This window comes from Haliotis rubra, unplaced genomic scaffold (genome assembly GCF_003918875.1).
Source record: "Haliotis rubra isolate DU_JTF1 unplaced genomic scaffold, ASM391887v1 Scf22, whole genome shotgun sequence".
Classification (NCBI taxonomy): domain Eukaryota; kingdom Metazoa; phylum Mollusca; class Gastropoda; order Lepetellida; family Haliotidae; genus Haliotis; species Haliotis rubra.
The window spans coordinates 1,483,736-1,499,681 of record NW_025766225.1 but is presented as its reverse complement, the minus strand read 5'-3'; the positions used below and the strand labels follow the sequence as shown (position 1 = coordinate 1,499,681).

The following is a 15,946-nucleotide window of genomic DNA, read 5'->3' as shown; positions in this document are numbered from 1 at the left end:
ATGCCATGATACGGATAGAATGCTTACCCAAACTTGTACATTGAGTTCAAAGTTCATTATTTAGTTACAACTTTTTTCTGAAATGTATTGTGTATAATGCAATGTCATGTGATTCTAATTTGTGAGTGCTTATGTTGTAAATACATCTCTTGGAATACAATGTTTATTTGGTTCAAATTGTGACTCGCAATGAAATAACATACGGTGTTATTATAGAGGACCGGATGCACACACTGTCCGGCTTAATTGCCTTCCCTGCTGAGAGACCTAGGTAGGATCTCTAGACCTGTACGTGCATCTGTGCCCTGAGTAAAGGGATATAACTCCTCACAACACATACGTCTTGTATCTACGGTTAATAAACATTAAAAATTAACTATGAAGGTGTTTTTTATCACTACTGAAAATTTGCATATGCATTGAAAATATTTTGATTGTTGTGATATTGGGTGAAACAGTTTTCCTGTCTACATTAATAAACGACTCGTCGATCACTGAAGTTCGGTGTTTTCACTGAAGATGGGGAATTACGTTTGTATCTAGAAACAATCGTGGGACACATTTTCAAAGTATTTGTGACTATCTTCCAAAACCTTTTAACAGTTCCAACTTACATAACCATAAAGACATAATTTCCAATAATAGGAATCCAGGGGACACATTCTGAATACTTGAACCTAACTGACGTAGACAACCATTTTTTTAAACTACCGGGTCCTCTTTATCTATCACCATTTTACGGTTGGGTGATTTCAGACAGAGTAAGGTGTGGTTCCCTTGGCACAGATTCTTGGGTATAGTTAGTATATTTAGTGGTACAGTTCGTAATATTCGTAGTGTACTTATTATTGCAGTTCGAAATATTCGTAGCGTTCTTATTATTGCAGTACGAAATATTCGTAGTGCACTTAGTAGTGTAGTTCGTAATGTTCGGCACCCCAAAGGCCCGGGTTCGATTCCCCACATGGGTACAATGTGTGAAGCCCATTTCTGGTGTCCCCCGCCGTGGTATTGCTGGAATATTGCTACAACGGCGTCAAAATAAACTCACTTACTCGTAATATTCGTTGTGTGCTTAGTACTTCAGTTCGAAATATTCGTAGCGTACATAGTAGTCTACTCGTAAGTGTAGTTCTCGTAGGACTCTACAGTGATCTACATAGTTAAATTAGTAAATCAGTTCGTGGTAAACTGTGTAATGTCTTAGTATAGTTAGTCGTCAACTTAGTAGCATATTTCGTTGTCGTCAAAATCCTGCATAAGAAAGCGAAATTTCTTTATCGAATTAACGCCATGGCCACGTCTCCACAATTCACATATAATCAGCTGTTTTTGCGTTATTTGATCTTCAACAAATCGTAATCAATACTCCAGAAGAAACGATGTACTCTTTGTCAAGCTGACGCTCTGAAATATGCTTTGAGGAAGTAATTTTGCTTTTGTCTGCGACAAAACGAATCTCGCACTGTTTCTATTGAATTACCATGGAGTGATAGATAACACATCTCACAACAAAAACGCCACATGTTCCAAACGAATGTCTTAACAAGGATCAATGTAACTACATACGAGACCTATAGGAGGAAGATATATAACACAACACGCTTCCTCATTCAGACGTTGGCCTGATAAAGGGGTGCTATTGGCATGCTGTGTGTGAACGTCTTCAGAGACAATGTGTTGTGTTATACAGTATTGACAAACCACTGCAGTGATATGAGACGGACTGAAAGCATCTTTCACCGGCCAAACAAGCCTTGGCTGGGATTTATCTATAATCGTTACCCCCACCTGGTGGGTCACACAAGCCGTAAGGGGGCGCCACTATATGTGCCAATGACTGTTTGCCCGTACACTGCCTGTGTAAACCTAGCTGCCGCCCATTAACCTTCAACTTTATCAGTTTTACCATTACGTCAGTCGGTTGGTGCACAGTATGGATTTTCTCCTACTATTTCATTTCAGCGGTAGTTCTTTTGCACGTTACTGTACACAGTTTAATGTAAGGGATTAGCTGATCCTTCTTAATCGATAGCATGACATAATCAATCATGGAATCTATTATGATGAAGATTGATCATCAGTCAACTGAATTTATCTTGGATGTGAATGTGCTTAAAATATTGTTTAAAGAAACAGTAGGTGCACATTACTGGCACCATGACGACAGTTAGAGTGAGAGTGGTTTTGTTCAACTTTAAAACTGCAGCAGTACCACGGCAGATAACAACACAAATGAAGTCAACACATTGGACCCATGGGAGGAATTAAACCCGGACCTTAAGCGTGACGTGCGAACACCTCATTAACTAGGCTACCCAATCTCAATAATAGCAAAAACGAACATGAAAGGATTTCGCATTAAATGAAACGATTGTACAAGGTGCGAATTCAAACTTCCAACAACGTTAAACCAACAACAGATGAAAAATCGAATCCAGAAACCGGGGGTGGGCATATCTTCAAGAAATTGTAACTGCCAAAAGTCCTTGACATCATCAGGAATGTTCCCCCTCAAGGTAGCGCTGTGATTACTCCTAGATGGCGCTGCGGTGCCAACTAGCCAATAATCGAGCTCCTACAGTGTTGGTCTTGTTCTTAGACCATTGATCAAACACTTACTAATTACCCTGCCGCTGCTGATGGGCTCACTCCAGAACGGAAGTGTCTACAAATGTCGTTATAGTCCCGGGCAGAATGTTGACTATTCCGCACTCAAGTGCATCCGAAAGTCCAACGGAGATTCGACTGTGTCAAGAAGGCACAGGTCGTGAAAATACTTCGTGAATCAAATTGTGTCTTGTAGGTTTGAATGAATATTTGCCAACATGAAACTGATCATTATTCATTGTGGACTAACAAAAGCATCGATAACCAAATCACACATTGGTGGTGAGATTATCGAGTGAGTTACTGGCTAAGGACAATATTTTAGCAATATAACGACTTTAGTCACCATTTCACATCATATGTATGCAAACTTGTTCGACGTCGAGCGAGTGAGCTTGGGACGTTTCAGTTTCGTTGTTTTCGTGTGTTAGTTTATTGTTGCCGAAAGTGATGTAGGTCGTCGTTATTTTTGAAAGGTTCATAATCATTTAATCTGTTCGATGTTCAGCGGATCATGGTACGGCAAAGGGAGATAAGTTTCCACAGCGATTTTAAATACGTAAAACGCTGATGCATTCACGACATACGGGAATATAATATAACAGTGTTAGCAACCCGTAAAACTGAGGCTAAACAAATATTGAATTAAAACTTCATATCAGCAAGTTGCTGTGTATAGGGAAAGGTGGTATGTGTATGGTTCCCCTCAACCAACACGTCCATGCTAATTCATTTCATGTTCTCCAAACAACACACATCCTAATTTGGATATGAGTTATACTTAGATGCTTTGCATCCATATTGAAAATATTGATAGGGAGAAAAGATATTGTATCTACTGTAAACAAAATAATGTAAATGTCATTGAAGATAAATACCATTTCGTTTTAATTTACCCAAAACATACTGTATATAGAAAACAGCTTATCAAACATTATTTAGGTTAGAAACCAAGTATGGTGAATTTTTTACAATTATTAACAAACCCATCCAAAGATAGTATTCCAAAATTATGTGAATACATTAAGTTATGCATGTAAGTACCATAATGTTTCGTCCAGCCTCCTTTTGTAAATGTAAACAATTTATGTATATTTCAATGGATAACCATGTTCTATCCTGTATACAGTGTAAACTGATGACGAGGGGCATATAGCCCAAGTCTTTACTGAATAAAGAATCGAATCGAATCGAATCGAAAACTAATATCATAAACTAAGTTTACTATTTATTTTTAAAAAATATTCGAAGAGTAAAAGATTCAAAGCAATATATAATCAGGCGGGTTCAACTGCATTATTTGTGTAAATATAATATTCATTAGACAAGAACCACAAGAGCTGCATTAAGTTGTGTTACTCAAGCATTTCACCGTTAAAAGGGCAGATAATTGCTGCATGAACAGAGACAAATGGTAAATCTGCATGAATTTCTCGGGAGTATATCAGCAAGGGATTAATCGTCAGACGTAACGTAAGATTTATGCTATTTCAAATCCTTGTGTAACCACAGAGAAAAGGTGGATCTATAGTCAGTGTTTACACGCCGATTAGCCGGGATGAAAAGAAGCCATTTCCCCATTACGATAACATTAGGAATATTACTATGCACTGAGGTATCTGCGGAACTAACCAGTACAATTAGCGGTGAGCCGGCGGAAAAACACGACTGCAGCAAGGAATGGGTTGTTCTGCTGCACGCACCAACATCCCCCATACCGTGTTGCATGTTGCCTGCAAATTAACCGACATGATCACATTGTGTTTCAATGCGCGAATATGTGAAAGTTCAGCTCTCCCATTCTGAACACGATTCTAGCGCATTAACTCTCTTAAAGTCTACGCCAGGGCCATTTCGGAGAAACAGATTCCGACCAAATAGATGCTGAAAAAGCTTAGAGCGGTGGGATCGTTGAGCAGCTGGTGTAGCCAGATCGTTGAGCATCGGGTGCAACGGGATCGTTCAGCACCGGTTGCAGCGGGATCGTTCAGCACCGGTTGCAGCGGGATCGTTCAGCAGCGGGTGCAACTGGATCGTTGAGCCCCGGTTGCAACAGAATAATGGAACACCGGGTACATCGTGATCGTTGAGCACTTGTTACTGTGGCTACATAGCAGCAGCTGTTATTTGGCCAAGAATTCTCCTGGAACGGTTTTCACCTATTGAACTCGGGATGAAATATCTCTCAGGAGCCGTAACCGTGATATAACTCAATTACATCACAAATTCTGCAATTCTATGACGTCATGAGATGTCACGGCGATCTAACGACACAGCTGTGCATCGGTTTATGGCAATGTTCATCAATTTATTGGACTCTAATTGCGTTATAATGCTCTGATATCGTTAACTAATCAAATCAGTTCTAAACGATCAACCCAAGTGTTTACTTGCAGACTGACCCGAACAATTCCCTGACGTTGATGTGTTGTTGGGCTTTGGGTTGTGAACATCTCTCCGTTTGTCGGCATCGTCAGTGTAGGGACGCTGTGATGTTATCGTTTGGACCAACAACAAAAAAACGCCCAAAAAATGACTGACGGCGAGAGATGCTGCCCGTCATATCGACCACTTGCCCTAACTCTGAAAATTACAGCCTGACGAGGATAAAGCAAGAATATTGGCGCCTGTGGCCTAAACCAACATATGGCATAGTGTTTCTCAGATCGTTAATCGCAATCGTCCCCATGACGTCCGATCGTTGGTCTTTCCTTTCATATCTGGTTTTTAAAACCAACTTAAAATTTTGACTGTTTGTAGTTTAACGCGGAACTCAGCAATTTTCGGTAGATAATCAAACCTGGACAATCCAGTGACCGACATCATGAGCATCTATCGAAATATCTGGGATACAATGACGTCCATCAATCAAGTCAGCGAGCCTTACCACCTGATCCCATTAGTCGACTCTTACGACAAGCATTACTTGTTATTGGCAAAAATCAAACATTCGTGAATTAAAAGAAGTACATACATTAAACACAGATTCTGTCATTCTGATCATCTGTCCGTGTTTAACTTTGATCTTCCGACAAAAAGGAATTCAAAATCTTGATCGTACAGTAACCACAGCAACACGAATCTTTGGTAATTTGCACTCAGACGAACAGAAAATCCTGTTGCCGTTAGTCGTAATATACGCAAAAGATATTTGATATTGTTCGCGCGTTACTAATGCAGGCGATTGTAGGCGACACCAGCAGACAAGCCATCACTGTGTGGCCACATCAACTCGGAGGCCAGCGACAGATACAGAGCACAGATAGCTACAGTCATTGCAATAATTGCCTTGTGACGCAAAACAAGCATTCGCTACCGGAAGTGACCCAGGTGCGAAACCACGGCTATCGCAATGAAGACATGTACAAGACAATTACGAAAGTAGGGAGACATGTTGAATGATGGCTCCGGTGGTTGAGAGCAATCGTGGACGGAGTGGCGACGGCAGCCGAACTGTTTTCGCATGGAGACTGACATATATTTGCGAGATAGGTCCTCCCGGGGGAGTAAGCTTCCACTTATACAGATGTCCCCCACTGATCGGTGAATTATGACATGTGGCCCCAGTTCCTTGCATGAAACACAGCCTATCTTTCTTAGCTTGTAATGAGAACTGATTTCCATACGTAAATGCATGCAATGGCAAACCTGTCTCATTATACTTTCTGAGAAATATTTCATGATGTGAGCTCTTACGACAAAGGGAGAAATATAGTGTCCTTTTGCAAATACAGATACGGAAATAATATTAAATCAACCATATGGCCCTTTGTGAATCGATTTGGGAAACGAATTTGTATTAAACGGTCTTGTACTTCCGTTATCTAGTCTGGCTTCTCGGTTAAATGAGATCATTTCTAGTTAATACTGATGCCTAAACATTCCCTTAAGCATCGATATATATTCTAGCAATGTGTATGGTAGCAAATTCCTCGTTTCACACAGAACATTATGTGTGATATACATCGTGTGGTTTTAAAGGGGCTCTCCTAGCCTGGTTATGTGGTATTTCAGGCAAAAATAGCATGACTGTACGATGGACGGAGGGGTAATCTGTACTTATCTGTTATGGATCCAGTGAGTGAGTTTAGTTTTACGGCGTAATTAGCAATATTCCAGCAATATCACAGCGGGGGACACCAGAAATAGGCTCCACACATTGTACCCATGTTGGGTATCGAACTCGGGTCTTTGGCGTGACGAGCGAACGCTTTACCCACTAAGCTACCCCACCGCCCCCAATTCCTTCCAGACATTTGTGTTTCAAACTAAAGGATCGAACTTTATGTTACCGGACGGAGTATTCAACGTTAAGAGTTACCTCCCTTAATAATATCAAGATCCGGTGATCGTAAATAATAAAAAATAATAATAATAAATAATAATAATAATATCAAGATCCGGTTCGGTGATAAACACTGAGACGCAGTGGGATGTATCCACTAATTCACTTGTATAACAACAAGATATCAAGATATAAAACAAATCAGTTCATTAACCCCTAGGCTACCACCACCCACCCACACACCCCCTATGGATCTAGTGACTGCACGGCTACACACCAGGTTACAGAACGCCTCACGTGTTACAACGGCCTAGTTCCACTAGTGGCACGTGAGTGAGTGTTTACTATAATATGACCTTGGGAAAGTGACCAGTGAACACTTGATGTTCATTCTCAGCTCCCTGGAGAGTATACAACCCAAACTGCCTATGAGGTGGTAGAAGGTTAACATCTCAACCTACCGGGTACCCATTCACTGCTACGTTAAGAGAGTCATACTTAGAACACTCGCAGTCAACGACGTTACTACACGTCCTGCACGTGTCTCAATGGGAACCGAAGCCATAAGAAACAAAACTCAAACTACCAAACGCGGTCACTCGTCCAACCATCATCAGCGGTATGGGTACAAGCATCCTATTGTGCATCAAGTGCTCATCATATCAATCACTAGTTTTATGATCCGACCTCCAATAGCAACGGGCCGCCGTGGTATATACTCCTCAAGAGAAGTTAAAGAGCATCCAATTCCTGTATATTCCTAACATGACATGACATATTAACTGCAGCTATAAGAAATAATATGATATTATTAGCGGTATATAATAATGATTTCAGCATTAAAAACAAAATTAGATTTGTTTGATACACGTTTGTACTCGGCATTAATCAAAATGATATTTTTGTTTAGCTGCTCTGCTCTGATTGCGCCGCTATTCCCTGTGCAGGTCTGACTGCAGTCGATCCTAGTCGCCTGAAAATGATAAGTCCATATTTGAATTTCCTCGAATTAATATTATCGATCAAGAAAAGATCACAAGCGGATACAAGATCCCATGGAAACAATGATGATGAATTAAGATGTGTATTAGTTTTCGTCTGTCCCCAAAGTGCAAATGTCTCTTCATCGCGGTTCAGACAGCAGACATATCGGAGCGATCTTTCGCTAATCGATATCAGAGGACACATGTCATGATGATTGTACGTAAGCCAATGTAATCCCAAACCATTATGATGGTTCATTGTGGAAGTATAACTGCCGTATTATCAGTATATTCGTATTCAGCAATTCAATGTAATTGCATGTACTGAACTGTCCCCAGTGCTTCGAGCTAGCCAACACAGCAATCAATGCCACAGCGTCACGAGAATCTACTATTACACAGCCACAATCCCCACGGATGGTATACTTAGACTATAATCCCCGCAGATCTCATCACAATAGGATATTACATAATGCTTCTGTTACCCACGCCATACGGCTCTCAATGTAATCACAAAGACACAGGCAATCGGATGACATATGGCTACATCCTTGTAATTTGTGTAATTAAATATTGGACCAAAGCACAAAGACCATATGTCATAAAATATAAAAGTATACATGTATCTATATTTAACCAACTAATCCATATTTGGTCGTAAAATACTCAAAACCAGGAATATTAACAGATTATAACATGTCATATTTGGAATTTCACTTTCTTAGTCCCATCCGGGATCCGAACCCACACCCACAGAATCAGGAACCAAATCGCCAGCACCCAAAGTCAGCAGCCTAACCCGCTCAGCCACAGAGACTTCCACAAAAATGGAAGTCGGACAACTGGTAGTCTAGACTATTGATTTTGTGTACCCCTCTGATTAACAGATAATTTGTTACCTTTTCAGATAATTAAACATTGCACGTTTCTTGCTATTATAAACACATGATACACAAAAAGCCCCCCTTCTCTAACTGACATTAATCAGGAACACTGCATACCAACAACCATTTGCACTTTAACAGAATTAGCATGTACATGTACTTTTGACACTAATATGCACATGTGCATCGCGAGCACAAATATATTTGCCATATCGATCTCCCCGTGGTAAAATATCAGTGAATCATAAAATCAAGTACGCGGCATGGTGTTAATATTTAACAGAATTCGGCGACAACGACACAATCTGCACGGCAGCTTCGTTCCATACAATGAAAATGTTGCAGCAAATCGCGAATATTCCACCCACAGACACAGTGAATCCTGTCATTGCATATTTCTCTTTAGACTTAATGCCAAGCCGACAGTGTTTCTGTTCGGCGACACTGACAGAGTAAAGCTTGGAGCGCGATCTCGCTTGTTATGCAACACTCTACGGATTTTGTCCCTATCAATAGCCTAGTTATGTCGTGTTATGGGTATGGTCTACGCGCTGCTGTCACTGGGCATCGCCGCCAAGTCACGACAACTGTTTATCTGCCTGGTACTGGCATTCTAGGGCTAATCTACATACACGGCCAGTAAGGAGCTTGTTGGAAGACGACACTCAAGAAACACTTGACCACGGTAAGACGTGGGGCTAATAAAACTCGTACATAGATACCCCGATATCATCCGATAAACAACAGTGCTGTGGGCATCTAGGTGTATTGATGCACATGTAGATGTCTGTAACGATGATACACAGTTTACTTGTCTACACCTTGATGCACATGTAGATGTCTGTAACGATGATACACAGTTTACCTTTCTACACCTTGATGCACATGTAGATGTCTGTAACGATGATACACAGTTTACCTGTCTACACCTTGATGCACATGTAGATGTCTGTAACGATGATACACAGTTTACCTGTCTACACCTTGATGCACATAATAATAATAATAATAATAAATGCATATTTATAATGCGCCCCTTCCACACCCTAAGGCATGCTCAAAGCGCTACAGATGTAGATGTCTGTAACGATGATACACAGTTTACCTGTCTACACCTTGATGCACATGTAGTTGTCTATAACGATGATACACAGTTTACCTGTCTACACCTTGATGCAAAAATAAACAATGTAATAGTAAATACCTCGATGTAACAATACTTATGTAATAGTACACTTGGGGGCGATACACAATGTTACAGCATATGTTGGGGTGTACGAATACACACTGATACATCATACACAGATGTAATGATACACAATGCAGGGGAATACACCTATGTTAACAATGTTATAGCATATGCTTGATGCAATGACACACAAAACCATATCATACACCTAGATGGGTAAATACACGTCGAATACACCTAAGCGTTATAACAGACAATGTTATAGCATATGCTTGATGCAATGACACACAAAACCATATCAAACACCTAGATGTGTAAATACACGTCGAATACACCTAGGCGTTATAACAGACAATGTTATAGCATAGGCTTGATGCAATGACACACAAAACCATATCATACACCTAGATGGGTAAATACACGTCGAATACAATACAGACAATGTTATAGCGTTATAACAGACAATGTTAAATACACGTCGAATACACCTAGGCGTTATAACAGACAATGTTATAGCATAGGCTTGATGCAATGACACACAAAACCATATCATACACCTAGATGTGTAAATACACGTCGAATACACCTAGGCGTTATAACAGACAATGTTATAGATACACCTTGATCCAACGATACACAAAACCATGATGTAGAATACATGTACACCTGTAATTTTACACACAATATACACCTAGGCGTTATAATAAACAATGTTTAGCATACACCTAGATGTGTTAATACACCTCGATATCGAATACACCTGGATGTAACAACATGTCATATACAACCCTGTAAGTAATAATACACGATGCTATTGAATACGACACTATGTAACAATACACACACGTCAGTACAGCACACAAGATGTGCAGCAAAATAAGCAATGTTAATAGTAAATAGAAAATAGTAAATATTATTTGGGTGGACGAAGTTCGTGCTTACCGCAGCGGTGTAAATATCCACATAATTATCAATTACTAAATATCAATAGCCGGCCACAACTTAATATATCACCATGTTAATTGTTGACATGTAACCGTTATGTAAACAGTTACTATGAACTACAATGGTTATTGATATGAATAATGTTGACATGCACTCTTTACCCCCAGCAATGAGCTACATATATACAGGGTTTATTAATAAATGCAAAATATGATAACACACTACATCAACAAAACATGATGCATTAAATATTTTATTATCATTTATCTATTACTTTTATATCATCATATATTTTGTTTAAGCGCGTTTCTGTTGATAGTTTGGGGAACACGTTCAACGTGCTAAACCATTTTAGCTGCATCTGACCACAGCTGTTTACACGTGTTGAAATCACCAATGTAACCATGTTTTACGTGATATATAACACACGTTAAGATGGCACCGCTAGTACAAGGGCATAACCCGCTATATGACCGGGAGATATCTTTTTATCGTTTACCGCTGTTAACAGTGGCAGCTTAACGCTCTATGACCTTGAGGTCCGCTGGAAGGTGAGAGTGTTTGAGGATCGATAAGGTTATGAGGGCTAGTTATTGGACTAGCCAATTACACTATCCTCAACAATACACTACTCCCGGCATCGTCCGGTCCAAGCCATATGCTGCCGATAATTGCAGATAGCCCTATGACGTTCCGGTTGAACAGGTTATTTCATTTCCCTATTGAACAAAAGTACTTCGGTTTGTAATATAGAAATATACACTACAGAAACCGCAGATGGTGCTGAGTTATGTCGCAGTGATGCTGTTCTCACGTTGTTCAACGTTCATGAAGTATACTCTGTAAAGCATGAAGTTTAGTTAAACCGATCTTACCGACTGATAGCAAAACGTAAACAGAATTCCAAATAGTGTAAATACACATATGCTACATTTATTGAAATCCTTTATTTAAACGTGTTTATTTTTCTACAACATTGAAATGTTGCTATTATATATTTGCTTTTACACTAAGTGACAAGGCCGAATAGGTCAAACTGACCTTGCAATGTACCTTTCTCATTCAAAGTATGTAAATATCATTATTACTACATTAAGTGATATATCATACACAATTTTGGTTAGAAAGAATGCTATCTCATATTCAATTAATATTACCGTTGCATGACTTTGATTAAGTGCAGTGGTATATTCAAATGTAAAATTATTTTAAAAAGAGCTTATTGTTTTACCACAGGCAATGGCAATGCATTATAGTGGTCAGTGTTAGTGCGATCTCCCTTTAATTATGTTTTACGAGAGTGTGGCAGCGCGTTTAATAACAAATGTTCTACACAACTACAGCACTGTAGTGGGCGGCGACAAGGGCAATATTGTATATACCTCTTTTGATTAATGGTCTTTATATATCACCCAGTCTACAGCCTGTGACATATGTGTCGTAGTGTTTGGCGACTTGTGATTAACTATTTCAAATAGTTTTGCCGTCAGCTGCAATACATTGTAAATAATAATCAACTTTAGATAAGATATCGACGGTACACAAGGACACATTTCGCCTTGTACTGTCAGAACTGTATGAACTATCCCAGCATGTGTAGAACTGAGGAATGGAATGTCGACGCTGAAGTAATGGAACCGATGCGTCCTTGAGAGTATTGCGTACATCGAGTACACATCAGATCGATACTCGCTATTGAAACTGAACAGTACATGTGTATGTTGATTCATGCATGTGGGCGGCCAATGTACTGTTCATGTGGGACAGATGGCACGGAGGTTGGGGTTTGGGGGTTGAACGAACGCCGGGTTATAAATAATCATGAACTAAGCAATTGATGCAGGCCGAATTCCCATGGCAAAGATTCGTGACGTAAACGCCGTTGGGTTACACCACTGAAATATCGGTAAGATGCCATGGAAAATACCTGACACATTGCAGCTAGGGAACACTGAAAGGTGTAATGGGATATAGACAGTAATATGTCAGGGTGTTGATAAGTATCCTGATGTAACTTGTCTAGATCTTCGTCTGAAAACTCAAGAATATTCAGGTGGGAAATATTGAAAATGACGTAAATATCACCTACCTTGGAACTCCTTCCTGGCAGCGCTGACATTTGTCACTATGTTGGCGATGTGTCCTAACACCGTTGCAAACAGCAACAACGCAAACACCATTTCAAAAATAGTAAACAAATATTCTCCCATTGTAACGGGTGAGGGTGGGTCCCCGATAGTGGTGAGGGTCAAGGTGCTCCAGTACAGCGCGTGAAGATACTGCAGGACTGTGTTCGTGTTATCCTTCGGGAACCTCCACGTGTCCTGGGACTTCTCCATCCTTGTAGCCACGACAAAGTATAAACATGCATTCCAATGAAACAACGCCAACAGGTAGTGCAGAAGCGTGCCGGTACGGATCACGTTGGGGTAGTTGGTGTGACGTTCCGTTCGGTCTTGGAATGTCCAAAAGCGGTAAACTTTGACCAGGCGAAAACATCGGAGAATTGAGCAGAAACCGATGGAAAGATACAAAAAATCTAATGGCAATAGACACAAACAATCTATGTAGAAAGTGGTCGTGTTCATATAATGGAGTCTTAATTTGGTTGGGTCTGTTTGTAACACACCGTCTTCCAGGTAACCTGTCCGGAAGTGGAAGGCAATGTCAAGGACGTAGAGGAAGTCGGCGGTGTAGTCCAATGTGAACCACACTGACAGATTATCTGCGTTAATCTCCTGAAATGCAAATCTGTAAATAATGACCCAGAAGTTGTATAAGAACGCCATACTGACCACGGAAGACCACCAGTAACAGAGTCTTCCCGAGGGGTCAAACACAAATGTCCAGTTACATCCATCCCGGTCCGAGCTCACAGATGTCGCAGTTTCGAATCGTTCACCCCTGACACTTTTCTTGCCGAATTTGTCCTCGATTTCTTTCTTCCGTTGTTTCCGAATGCCTCGCGATGTCACAATATTGGCCTCGCTCGGCCTGGGCTTTTTCATGAGCGAGGACTGGGCAAGGGAATAGCGCTTCCGTGTTTTGACAAGATCCAGTTTGCCGCTAACAATATCCAACAGACTTTGTTTCGACGTTGACTTCGATTTCTGTTCCACAACCTTATTTGAATAGATGGGCGAGGAGATGCTAATTTTGTCGCTGGAACTTAATCTTTCACCAATCAACTTGGTGCGATCACTAGGTGAAGAGAAGATCTCCAAGCCTGGGAGAGAGCGAGGACCGTTGGCTGTTGTCGTCTGCTCGCCACATTCGACGTCTGCCTCCACCTCAACCTCATCCTCCTGTGACTCTTTTGCATCTTTACTCACTATAGCGATTTCCTCAATTTCATCCCCATCCAATTCTGAATTGGCGCACGGCGTGTATCTGACCGCCAAACCAGTGTCGCTAGTCTTTCTCCGCGCCAATGCACCCGACATGGTCCTAGCGCCTCCATACGGCTGTCTCCGCCGTTAAACTCACATGTACTCCGTCCAAAGGGCACATCCAGATTTGAGCTTTCAGAGAATATATCCACCACACTGTAATATCACACTAGCGATGACACGCGTCCGTACAATATTCCTCTTCTGCATCAACACCTCACACGAGCAGACGACAGATGACAGTTGAGTCAGGTCGATGGAACTGCACACCACGTGTGTATGTGTGTGTGAGTGTGTGTGTATGTGAAACAGGCTTACGTCACATCGAAAATATCACCACAACATGTACACAGACGCGCATGCGGTACCTGTGACTTCACATGCTCTTGTGGTGACAACACGCCTGTCACCGGACAGTCCGCTACAGCGCAACAACAGGGATCCACATCACCTCGCTCCGCATCTCGCGATGAGAGACAAGTCGAATCATCAGCTCCCTGTTCTACCTGCCGGCCGGCAGACGCTGCGACATATGGACATATACACGACTGCAGCAGCGGCAGGGCATCTGTTGAGTTGTGTATACACAGCGCTGGTTCCTCCGCACAGCGGTTGCCACTAAGGGCTACTCAGGCGGACGGCGATGCAGAGCGCCACCATCACGCGTACTTCCATATTCCGAAATACAGTCATACCGGGCGAACTATCTCTAGCTGTGGTCCGTCCTTATCACAAGAGGCCATTCCCGGCTGTTGTATTGAATGTAAAACACGTTAAATATAGATGGAACCCACTTGGCCAGCTAGGACTGATTTAAAGGCTGGTGCATATTCATGGGCTTATAATTCCATGTCCCTATCAGATATGAAAAGTAGCGATTTACGAACCGAGAATAAAGAGAAAAAAATACACCGCTAGAATGCTGAGATAAAACTGTTACAGAGTTATGGTACAAACGACACAAGGTAATGACTTTCTCAGTCTAAGCCAATTAGAAATTGATTTCAGTAGTTTGAGTGAGCAGATTAGCCCGAGCTCAGAACACGCGGGAAAAAGGCGGGCAGAGTGTTATGACGTCACGCGCGAGCTCAAATCAGCGGTGAGAAGGATGATATATGTTGGTATCGACTCTGACAGAATGTGAAGACTACGCCAGAGGGGTGGAAACGGGGGGAGGGGGGTTCTAGTGTTCACCACGTGGCACTGGAAGCTCACTAAAGCAGCAGACGACACCAGATGCTGAGGGTATGCCTCAATCAGGGTTCATCTCGATTCGTCCTCAAGGACTGCTTAAAATTCACAGTGGTCAGCGTTTACTATCACTGACAATATCCAGCGGGAAAACGTTTTATCTGTGGAGTCACTGACTTGGTATCGATCCGCCAGACCAGTGCTGAATGTCTCATGCGCCACGTGCAGAGCGCGAGAGGTGACCGGCGACCGAGGGCTTATTAGTGGGCATTGTTAGTCGTCTGCTGACCAACCGGCTGAACCAATACGTCTTCGCTTGAGTCGCCAACATTTCAATTTCCAATAATTGCTTTCAGATTTCCAACGTACACACGCAGGCAACGACAGGGGTTATTTTACCCAGAAGCGGCGCTAAATATCGCACCACAAACCAGTAATAAGACTGAATAATTTCTTGAAAATATCCCCAC

The 15,946-nt window shown here is 41.4% G+C and overlaps 1 protein-coding gene across 1 annotated transcript in view; it reads right to left on the bottom strand.

Moving 5' to 3' along the window:
- Nucleotides 1-15,165, bottom strand: part of LOC124277295 (cyclic nucleotide-gated olfactory channel-like) — a 172,077-nt gene extending 156,912 nt beyond the window's left edge. Inside the window, exon 1 of the mRNA XM_046712946.1 lies at nt 12,986-15,165. Within this exon, the coding sequence (XP_046568902.1) occupies nt 12,986-14,339 (1,354 nt within the window). The 5' untranslated portion in view covers nt 14,340-15,165. The remainder of the gene's footprint in view (nt 1-12,985) is intronic.
- Between the last annotated feature and the right edge of the window lie 781 nt (nt 15,166-15,946).